At 44.6% G+C, this 12,075-nt stretch overlaps 1 protein-coding gene across 1 annotated transcript in view; it reads left to right on the top strand.

Moving 5' to 3' along the window:
- Window positions 1-12,075, top strand: part of CUX1 (cut like homeobox 1) — a 344,892-nt gene that overhangs the window by 325,273 nt on the left and 7,544 nt on the right. The window contains exons 15-17 of the mRNA XM_063297962.1: window positions 8,510-8,646; window positions 9,065-9,131; window positions 11,462-11,574. Of these exons, the coding sequence (XP_063154032.1) occupies window positions 8,510-8,646; window positions 9,065-9,131; window positions 11,462-11,574 (317 nt within the window). The remainder of the gene's footprint in view (window positions 1-8,509; window positions 8,647-9,064; window positions 9,132-11,461; window positions 11,575-12,075) is intronic.

The raw sequence follows: 12,075 nt of genomic DNA, 5'->3' as shown, positions 1-12,075 counted from the left end.
TACCTAAACAGAGAAACAGAATGACCACGGGTGGGGGGGAAAAAAAGTGGAAACTGGAGCAACTTCCAACTTCCTGACGGCTTCCCCATTGACTTTGCTTGTGGGAAGCTGGCAGGGAGCATCAGAAATCATGCCTCCTCCTCCTCAGCTGACCCACAGAACTGCCTGACACTTCGATGGGGGAGGGGAAACAAAGGGAGCCGCGGACCACAAGGAAAACTGTACCCCTGCTCACCATCCTGATGTGTCCCCAAGGGCCCCCTTCCTCCAGGGAGGAAGAGGGCTCACCCATTGACCACCGGTGTCCCCCAGCCAGCCCTACCTCATCAGAAGGCATCCAAGTTGCTCCTTCATCCTTCCCTCACCACCCACCGCCATTAAGAGATTTCAAATTTCAGGCTCGGTTCCAAAGCAGCCAATCACCACTCGCCTGTTGGGCCTTGCCACCAGCCGATTGGTCGCAGGGGCCAGAGGGAGGCAGGAAAGAGGGTGGGGATATGCCCCTCCCATCTTCCCTTGCATCACGCAACCTACAGGTTTCTGGGAAGTGTAGTCTGAAAGTGCGGTGGCACTGAAGCGACCACAACGTTGCCAAATTTCAATCCCACAGGAATAATGGGTCCTGGATTTTGGATGCATTCTTTAAGTTAGCCCATTTGAGGTGCATTGATTCAAAAACTGTTGCCCTATGATGCACCATTTCGCCCAATTGGAGGTTACAAACAAACACTGAGAGTTCTAGTAGAATATAGATTCTTAAAGCTTATAAAGATACAGTTTCATTTTCTTATATTAAGGATTGAAGGAACTCACCCGGTGTTTCCAGCCTTGTTATTTTGAAGGTGTCTAACTTCCGTAAAGCAGTTAATAGGCAATTTCTGAAAGTGATTAGCAAAGGAAGTGTGAACTTAGTGTCCTTTGGAAGGCTCCGATAATGGCTGGAGCAAGTATGGCAAATTCCCTCAGCTCCCAGTTTTCCCACCATCCAGAGACCTCTACCTTGCAGTCTCCTCTTGAGAAGCAACTGTATGGAGCACAGCTTAGGCAATCTCATGTCCTCTTTTTGTCCAGAGAGAGTCAAAGGAGCCAATCTACTTATTGGTTCTCTGTTCTTAGCCGAGTCATGGGCTCCACTTTACGCAGAGCCGACTTTAGTCAACCATTCTTCCCCAGAAGTCGAAGCATCATGATTTTATGATGTTACTTCAGCTTTCCTTTGCTTTACAGACCTGCAAAGGTTGTAAATGAAAGAACTGGTCGCAAAGATACTTCTTCATCACCGTTGTAACTGCAAATGGTTGCTAAATGAGGCAGTCACTAAACAAGAACTACCTGTAGTACTAATTTTACCCCACAAGCTTAAAGGAATTTTATCCCATCTATTAACACGCAATTCAACCCTTTCTAAAAGTTTCAACATTAGTTTCCACATATTTAGAAATATTTTTGGGTATATAAAGCCCCAGTTATTTAATATAATCAGTAGAAATTTTAAAAACCAACTCTTTCCATAGCTGTATTAATATGTTAGAGCCCAAGGGAAGTAAATAAGATTTATTCCAATTTCTCTTATAACCAGAATACTTTCCGAAATATTGTACGACCTTTATAAAATTAGGCAAAAAGGTAGCGTACTGATCCAGAATTGGCAAAATATCATCAACATACAAAAATCTACAGTCATGCCCTGCTAATGTAATGCCCTTAATATCTAAAGATTGCCTTACTATGGTGGTGAAAGGTTCAGGGATCAAATTAACTAGCAAGGGTGAAAGTGGGCAGCCCTGCCAAGTACCACGTTGTAGCTCAAAAGAGTCTGAAATCATTTGATTTCTTATAACTCTGGCATAGGGTTGCAGATAATAAACCTCAATCCACTGGACAATATCTGATATCTAATCACCACTTGCTTTAAGAATTTAATCCAAGCCAAATCAAAGGCTTTTTCTGGGCCTAAAGATACTAACACAGCAGAGTCCATTCCATCCTTGGCTGTATCCAACATATCAATTAATAACCATGAACTGTGATGCCTGTAATTTTTGATAAACCCCAACTGGGAAGGATGAATTATATCTGGCAAGACCTTCTGCGAGCATCGACATCCACATATAACTGCAAGCATCCGGATGTGCAGATTGGCTTCAGCTAGCAGGGGTCTAGGTTGATAAAGCAGAACAGGAGAAGTCTGCGTAACAGAAATAACCCCCAGTCTAGAGGGCTGACTGTGCTTGCACAAATTCCTTTGTAAGTCTTTTGTGCAACTAGTTTGTTTGCTCTGTAGCCCACCACGTTTCATGTGCGGCAGTGTGTCTCTGCCCTGTGTCCGTGGTCAAGCAGTACCGCCATCAAATGGCATGGCAAGAAGCCACGCAGAACCACCCGGCGTGCTTTCCTCTCTCCGTTTGAGGCCCTCGAGATCCCAGAACATCTGCTTCCCTATAAGCAAGGTTAAGTGCCAGCATCAAAACAACAGCACTCATGATACGTTTCACAAAAGTCAGTAAGTTCCGCTTTCGTTATTTCCTGTGAGTTCCGCTCCCAGTTGGGGAAATACTGATGTTATTTAATATAGATTTTTTTAAGCTGCTAACTACTTTGTATGGACAGTGAGCTAAACATTGCAAACAAAGCCACATTTTCTTAAAAGTAATTCCTATGTTCTCTGGCCCCTTGAGGTAAGTCTAGCTGTGATTGTAGCATGAATTGAATATCTGCTTATCTCAGGTGATGATATATAATAAATTAAAACTGCTTTAGTTTCTTTTAACTGGGCAGCAGAATTTAATCTTTTTTTTTCCACTGCAGTACTTATAAAAGTGTGGGACGCGGTGGCACTGCGGGTTAAACCGCTGAGCTGCTGAGCCTGCTGATCGGAAGGTCGGCGGTTTGAATCCGCGTGACGGGGTGAGCTCCCATTGCTAGTCCCAGCTCCTGCCAACCTGGCAGTTCGAAAACATGCCAATGTGAGTAGGTTAACAGGTACCGCTTCGGCGGGCAGGTAACGGCGTTCCGTGTAGTCATGCCGGCCACATGACCACGGAAGTGTCTACGGACAAACGCCGGCTCTAAGGCTTTGAAACGGAGATGAGCACCGCCCCCTAGAGTCGGACATGACTGGACTTAATGTCAAGGGAAACCTTTACCTTTACTACTTATAAAAACTGAAAGTAATTGGTATCCTCTGAGGGTCCACTACAGACAGTCCTCGCTTATCAACCATTTGTTTAGTGACAGTTTGAACTTACGATGGTGCTGGAAAAATGGCCCTCACACTTGTGACCATCACAGCATCCCCGCAGTCACATGACCCCAATTTGGGCACTTGGCAACCAGTTCGCATTTATGACCATTGCAATGTCCCATTGTTGCCATTTTCAACTTTCCCAGGCAGCTTCTGGCAAGCAAAATCAATGGGGAACCATGTGATTTGCTTAACAACCACATGGATTGCTTAATGCCCATGGTGATTCACTTAACAACCACTACAAGAAAGGTCATAAAATCAAGTTGGATTTGCTTAATGACCACTTCGCTTAGCAACCAAAATTCTGGTCCCAATTGTGGTTGTTAAGTGAGGACTACCTGTACAGGTACTGAATTCTAGAGCAGGGAAAGCTGTTCCATGCAGAACTGAAAAGAGTGGCAAGACAAAGTCCTGCCTGGCCAGATCCAGCTGGGCTCCACACCCTGTGGTTGGGTGGAGACTCTATTCCCACCAATACAATTAGGAGTGTGCAAAATGTTTTGAATGTGAACAATTTCAAATCTGGAACTCCTCCTCTCTAGCTTTCAATACTTCAAAAGGGACAGGACATTCGAGATGACTCCAGTTCAAAATGTTTTGTACATCTCTGATTGTGATACCTGCAAGAGGTCATTCCTCTTCTAGGGCTGGACAGCACTTTGGATTCAATGGGGGGAAAGGGCTTTGGAGCACATAGGGAGGCCCGGTGGGACCTGTCAGTAGCACCTTAAGTCCGGTGCATCTGCTTCCAGGACCCATTTGATCTAGAAACTGCTGACCACCACTACCTGTACACCCACGTGCTCTCTACACAGCCCCTCGCTCCTCCCCCCCAGAGGAGGGACTTAAACCCATGGTACAAATTAATTTCTGGGTTTGAAGCAAAGAGTGTGTCTTTTTCCTAAGGAAATTACTGCTGGCTGAGGTTTTATAAGATGATAGCCTGATGACAAAAGAAAGGCATACATTATCGAAAAACCAACTGTGTTTTTTCCTTTCAGAATGGCTGGTCTTGCTGTATTTCTTATAATAGACTAACTTTTATTTTAATTCAGTGGGAGCGCTACTAAAAATGTAGGAATTGTTTTTCTAGATCAGACCTTGCTCAGCATGATGCATACATGATCAGCTACTCCAAACAGGGACCCACATTCCCGGGCATTTTCTCCTAGAGAACCACTGCCCTACTGACTCTCTTCTGGGTTAGGGAGACAGTTGTCTCAGAATTCCTACATTTCTTGCTTTCTGATCCAGTTGTATAAAAACTCCATAGAAGTGAATAAAGCAAAAACCTACTTTATTTATTTGTAGGAATCAAAACCAGAGCTATAGCCGAGAAGACCTATTTGACACCCCACCTGTTCAAAAAATCTGACAAGATGTTTGGACACGGATGATTTTCAAATATTAAATGTAGATTAAAACAAAATTCATTTTCACCCATTCTTCTGTACTGAGCCATAGACCATGAGACCACAAGAAGGCTGTAAAGACAATGGTGTTCCTCTGTTGTTTGTCTAGAGCACCCACTAATCTTCGTTACAATGATCGGCCAGGGTTAGGATTATGTTTACCATGTCAATGCCATTCAGGAAAGGGTGACCCATCACGGAACAGAGCCAAATATCTGGGCCAAGGTGGGAAATACATGCTATATATACTTTCTTACAACCATTGTTTTCCAGCTCCTAAGAACTGCAGAACGGAAATTGCTCTGTCCCATCTGTTTCCATCTTTCTTTTTTCAAAATATGCTTGGAAACACCTTTGCGATACAGTGCCAGACGTGTAACAGAATAACATAATTCAAAATATGACATGCACAAAAAGATTTAAAAGCAGCAGTTGGGTTAAAAGTATGTTAAAATGCAACCCAATCTTTTAAAACCCTCAGGGACTCCTTAAAAACAAACAGAAAAGCTGTCTGGATTGCAAATCCACTGCAAGACCACTTCACTTTTTGGCACCACAGCCAAGCAAAGCCCTGCCTCAAAACCCATGCGCTGCACATCTGTTATCTGGAAGACAGACAGAGAAGTTTCACTCTATGGCTGAGCCATCTGGCAGTTTTGATCAGACTAGAGGGAAGCCTCCACCTCAGATGAGACTTGATAGGAGCAAGTTCCAGGAAGGGGTACGTAACCTAAGTCTCAAAAGTCACAAGCAGCCCCAAACCTCTTTTACTGATCAGACACCATACTTACCATATTCGTTGAACATTGATAGCTTGGGTGCCTGCCATTTTGAGTAGGAAACCAAAAAAATCATAACATAAGCCCAGAAATGGGCTTAGCAAAGGGCCACCACCACACACATCCAAGTTGGGAAGATGCAGAAAATCCCAGCTTTGGTGCAGTATCTGACAACCCTTTAGCCTTATTACACCAACTATTGCCACTGCCCTGTCCACACATGCTAAGATCTGAAAACATAGTAGACAGCCAGTAAGATGTATGTCCAAGTTATCCGAGGGAAAGCCCCCAAATGCAACAGTTACCAGATGCTACATTGACAGGACAGTCCCCAGCATCTGATGGCCTGTCACTCTCCCAAATTATGATGTTGGGGATCTATCTGAGCATTCTCCTTGCCCTTCTTTGGTCCTGTTCCAGTTTCTCTAATTTTTTCTTACTATGCAGTACCCAGAACAATATGCAGTGCCTGAGGTGGGGTCCGACCAATACAGACTAGAATGGAACTATTATTTCCCATGAGTTGAAAACTAGTAGAGAGATAACTACTTAGTACCAGAAGGAGAGAAGAGAAGCAGGCCAAGAGACCTCTGGGCTCAAGTTGTCCCCGCAATGCAGCATCACAACAGAGGAAAGTCCTAGAACATACATTCCAAAGGTCTCAGGGAGAACCAATAGGTCTGGCTGGTGCCCTATGTCAAATGAAAACAGGTAACTTGTGTGGGTTGGGAAATCAATGACTAAGACAATCTAGAAAGGGTCTCACAAAGAAAAGTCAACAGCCATCCTTGTATTTCTTATAAAACGGGCCTCTAGTGGTTTGGTTCTATACTGAGCCACTTAATAACCAATTGGGTGCCAGTAGATTCTTTTAGGATTGAAGGCAGTAAACACACTCGTAGCGCAAAGAGCCCAAAAGTTCACTGAAGTGATATAAATTACAAGAGAAAGTATACCTAAATTCTTTTCTGCAGTCAGGAACTCCAAAGAAAATTGTGGACAAACCACTTTGTCGTGCCAGCTGGAACATAGCATCTTCTTGGTTAGATCTACACTGAAGTTCCCGGTCTCACCTTGACTTCTCTTGGCTTAGATAGTTTTTCATAAGAGAGGAAGGGTGATCTAATTTAACATCTGGAGATGCCTGCTAGAACATCCCAGGGGAGATGTCTTATCTTGGCCTCTGTCAACTCGTCCTCCCTTTTGAAAGTTATGCATCTGTTCATTACAGCAATAAGGCTGAGATAAACAATGTAAGTCTAGGACAGCAGGTGCAGGCACATCAAGGTCAGTTCAACACAAGGCTATGAGAGGGTCATAAAAAGAAATACGGAGTGCAAAGGCAAGCAAATAATGCAATATGGGGTGACATAGAATAATACAGAGTTTTTAAGGTACCAGGGAAAAGTGGATCATGCTGCCATACCTCCTTGCCATTTCTTCCACATGAACATCACAAAGCTACAGATTGTGTCTTGGACTCTGGAGGGGGAAAGTTTAGCTGTCAGGAGGATCAGAGCTGCAAATGCAGCTCTCCATGTGTTTTGCATGCAGACACTGCTTAATTTCCACGAAAGCTGAGTGAGAGAGAAGCTAATACTGCATCTCGGATTACCTGAAAGCCACGCTATCTGAAGTGGGTGGCTGTCCATTTGAAAATGACTTGGGTATTCAGGGGAGGGCACTGTGCTCAGACAGAGTGGTTAAGGCTCACGCCTCCCCCCACAGCATTAGCAGTAAGCTCTCCAGATGTGGATCAAGGAACACTCTATGGATTTTTGCTCAGCTTTTTCTTAAGTATGTATTTCCCATGAATAAACATCATCTGAATTAGATGGAGAGACCAGCTTTCTCTCAATATTAAGACCCATCTGGGCCAATTTTGGGTTGGAAGTCTGGAAGATTTACAGTTATTTGCTGCTTGCGTGTGCTGTATTTCTTGCCTATTCATAAGTTTGGTATGTTGTGCTTTATATTTGTTTTAAGTTTTGTCGTCTCTTACTGTGACAAAAAATATATCCTTTGTTCTTCGCTTGGCCCTGGCACCTTCACATGTGCATTTCCAGGATGTGCTTGCGGCCTTTTCACTTTTTCATGGAAGCTCAACTCTCCCTAATTTGTTGGTTGCTTTTCCAGCAAGTGGGGGGAAAGTCCAGAGCTTTAAGGAAAAAATGTTGGCTGGCTTACTAAATCTATCTTTTTATTACACATTCCTTCATTGCATCTTACTCTTCACTCCAATGTTGCTTTTGTAGTATATTTCATAGTGGATTTTCCAGTTCTGATCGTATCAGTGATATGATAGCACTGAATAAAGATAAGCATTAGGTAAAGATAAGACTCCAGGGGACTGCTTTCTGTTAAATAAGGTTATGAAAAATCCAGTTCACTGTTATGTGAGTATCTGTTCCCCGGCAGTGGGAGCCAGCTTGGTGTAGTGGTTAAGGCTAGGCTAGAAACTGGGACAGCATGAGCTCTAGACCTGGCTTTAGCAGGAAGCCATCAGGGTGACCTTGGGCCAGTCGTTTCCCCTCAGTCCCAGGAAGGAGGCAATGGCAAACCACTTCCAAAAATCTTGCCAAGAAAACTGCAGGGACTGGTCCAGGCAGTTGACAGGAGTCAAGACTGACTTGAAGGCAACAACAACAAAAAAACAACTGATTGCACTGATGCAACAGTAGACAGCTCCTGGATAATACCACTTCATGCTCCAGTAGGGAATCACATGTTTTAATGCTCTCCTCTAATTTTAAGACAACTTTATTTTGCATAGAGAACATTATGTAAGGAACAGGCCCTTCCCTTGCATTCTTACTGTACAGTATGTTTATATGTACAAATAGTTTGTTGGTCAGGTTATTCTGCAGTTCTGTTTCTTTGCCCATTGGTGGGGGAGCCAGATAATATCACAAGAGGTCAATTTTATCGTATTCGTTTAACTTTCCTCTATCTTAATTGCCTTATCTGGTTTTGCCTCTCTGAAACAGAAATGTTATCAGAAGGTAGGTTGTTCTCAATACTTCTCTGGGATGGTTTGCGACAATAAAAGCGTCTCACTCTTCCCCCTACAGGCCGCTGTACTGACTTGCAGATCCAGTTCACCGAAGCTGTCTCTGCTGTCACCGACCAGAAAGATCTGATTGCAAAGCTGGAGCATGATCTCAGCACCATCCAGTCCCTGTCTGCAATGCACCGTCCGGATGCTGAGGTGGGTCCCCTGGAGAAGATCCCGCTTGTTTATAGCAAGGACAGCCAGCAAGGGACGGGGTAGATGAGAGACCATCTGTAAAACTAGTGCAAGTGGCTTTTTCAAAATAATCCATAATGATCCAGATTTGCTGCTTGGCTCCCAGCCTGGCCCCATTCTTTATCAGAATACCTACCATTTTCATTTGGGGGAAAATACTTTGACTAGCAAGAAGGTCAGCCTTTCCTTTGATGGATGTAGCAGATGTTAATACTCAACTCAAAGCCAGATGCCAAAGAGAAGCTTAGTAGAGGAGCCAGGAGCAAAAAAGGTAACAGGCTCCAACTTCTGGTCCCCAATGCAGTCATGAATTATACCCTGCAAAGAAGCAATTCTTCACCTGCTCATTCATTTATATTCTTCTTTCTGTCTTCCAAAGGGTGCTGCCATTCAAAACTTGGAGACTGTTCCTGAGCCCATTAAAGAAGCAACAGCACTTTTCTATGGTAAGTGTCTAGCTTGCATGAGCAGTTATCTCCATCACCCCTGGCTCTTAGAAAGACTAGATGCCCTTCGACATCCCACTCCTTCGTGTCCAGCTGTGCATCCACTAAAGTCCTCTTTGTGAACCAGAGCATTGGGCCAAGGTATGAGGGCTTATTTGTCCTCTACTATGGCATCTCTAGGCAGTCTCCAGTGCAACTTTCATCAAGATCAGGTTAAACCAGGGTTTCTCCAGCAGGGTTCCATGGCACCCTAGGGTTCCACGAGAGGTCACCAGGGGTTCCCTGGGAGATCACGATTTATTTTAAAAATTATTTCAAATTTGGGCAACTTCACGTTAAAGAGACAAGTTTCATTCTTTTTATTTTTAGTTTAATAACACTGTTAGTGCATATATACAGGCCTACCCATAAAACCAATGTAATAATTTTGTAACTTCTGGCCCATATTTGAGCCTGAATGCAGGGGTTCCCCAAGGCCTGAAAAATATTTCAGGGGGTTCCTGCAGAGTCAAAAAGTTGAGAAAGACTGGGTTAAACATATGTTGGTTTTGTTACTGCCGTTTGAAAACACTGATAATAATTTTGTGAGATTGCTAAATTACACAAGAATTTGGTGATTAGATACAGGATTGTGAAGTAAGATTGCTAACATCTCATGAGATCTGGTGAATTTCTTAGACACTTTTAAAAAGGAATCAATGTTTATGGTGGTCATCGGAGGGAAGCAGGAGCTTTTTACAGAAGTTTGTACAGAAATTTATTTATTTACAAATAAATGAGGAATTTGGCAGGGGGCACTTGCACAAGACCTTAGATTTGCATCCAAGTACTAAAAAAGTTAAATATTTTGGGCCCTTAGCAGGGCATATTCCATTCTGAATATATGTATTTTAAAGTCATTGCCTTCCTATCGTCGTTTCCAACATGAAAAATCAGTATAAAACAGGGCAGTGTTTCAGTTTATCACAGGGAGAGAAGATTCTTCACTCCCTACAGTTGGTGTCTCATCCGTAGCGGGTTTTTAGCAACTTTACATGTGATTCCCCACAAGTCCATCCCCACCGAGCTCTCTGGAGTCTAAGGAAAGCCAGATCTGCCACTCTGGGACTACAGGTAGTCATCGGTTAACAGTCACTTGTTCAGCGATTGTTCCAAGTTACAGTGGCGCTAAACAAGTGGTGGTTATGACTGGTCCTCAAGGTTCTGGCCATCCCAGCACCCCTACAGTCACATGATCATGATCTGGGTGCTTGGCAACTGGCTCACACTTATGACAGTTGCAGCGTCCCACGGTTATGTCATCACGATTTGCGACCTTCCCTGCCAGCTTCCCACAAGCAAAGTCAATGGGGAAGCCATCAGGCAAGGTTGCAAGTTGCTCAGGTAAGTTTCCCCCACCCACAGACCCTCCCCCTGCCCCTCTGTGCTCACGCTGTGCCTCGCCATGCCTTGCCAGCCACTCACACGACCTCACGCACCCTCTGCGAGCCTTGCTGCACTTGCACTGCACCTCCCTGGGCATTCACACACCCTCCCTGGCCACTCATGTACCCTCACGCACCCTCCCCGAGCCACGCTGGGATCGTGCCGCTCCTCCCCAGCCACTCACGCACCTTCCCCCACCCAGAAGCAGCCACCCAAAGCCTCGCTGCACTTGTGCTGCACCTTCCCAGCCACCTGTGCGCCCCCTCACTCCCTCTCCCACTCAGCAGCAGCCACCTACTGCCTGCTGGCCTGCTTGCGAGCTGTCTGGGACTTGCCACTTCCTGCCGGCTTCCCCATCGACTTGGTTGTTGGAAGCCGGCAGGAAGTTGCCAGGAGGTGCTTGCTTAACAACCCATAATCCTCACTTAACAACGGCAACAGGGACTGTGGGGATTGCCATTGATAAGTGATGCGGTCACATGAAGTCACACTGTATCACCTCATCACTTAGCGACAGATTGCCATCGTAACTCAAGGACTACCTGTACCTCGTTTAATGTGTCACCAATGACAAACTTGTAGTCAGCGGCATTTACTGAAACGAGGCTTAATCAGCACGTAGCTTCCCCACCCCCAGCCCCCCATTTTCCTTATGTTTTTAAAGCTTTTAATTTTCGCTTCCGTTTTAACTGCTGCGTTTTGCAAGTTATCATTACCAGCCAAGGAAGCTTTTGCCCAAATACAATGAAGTGGCAGCCTGCATATCCGTTTGCCACAAGTCCTTCTATGGACCCCGCCGGCCTTGCAATACGTCACGCAGGCAGAACGTTCCTCCAGTGCCCCGTGAGCCTGGGCCTCTTCTCCGCCTCCGTCTTCTCCATCTCTAACCGCAGCCTGTTTTCCAGGCCGCCCGTCATCACCAAGCACCCAGATTCCAGAAGGTCAGGTGGATTCTCTGCTGTCTATCATCTCCAGCCAAAGGGAGCGTTTCCGGGCCCGGAACCATGAGCTAGAAGCGGTAAGAGACCATGGAGTTTTCTTACATCTAGATCTGGAATGGAGAGATTTGGTAAGACGCTCATCCAAAAGTCACAGGGCCAGAATCAACAAATTCATTATCGTTTTCGTATGTCGTTTTTCATATGAACACACAGGCCTGTTCACTTGCTGTACTAAGTTACAGTATTTAGCTATAGCTAAAATCTGCTTAATAAACCACAGATGTTAACTGTAATACATTAAGCTAGCAACATGAAGATGGTCAAAGATTCAGTTTTATTAGATACCAAGTACGAGCAGAAACTTGACATAGGCTGGGCATCTTTCTCATACTCTCCTTGATATAAGCCTATCCCAGCCTTCTTTTAATTTCTCCTTCATTCTGGATTCTACTCATCTGTAAAATGAGTAAATGGAGTCACCTTAACCTGGGTCAGATCAGTACTGGTTTACCAATTACAGGCAGCTGAATCTGCCTCTTAGTCATGCTACCTTCTCTCCTTTGAAATGGAGAAGTCCA

The sequence above is a fragment of the Candoia aspera genome, chromosome 1, assembly GCF_035149785.1.
Source record: "Candoia aspera isolate rCanAsp1 chromosome 1, rCanAsp1.hap2, whole genome shotgun sequence".
NCBI lineage: Eukaryota > Metazoa > Chordata > Lepidosauria > Squamata > Boidae > Candoia > Candoia aspera.
This window is presented reverse-complemented; position numbering and strand designations above follow the sequence as displayed.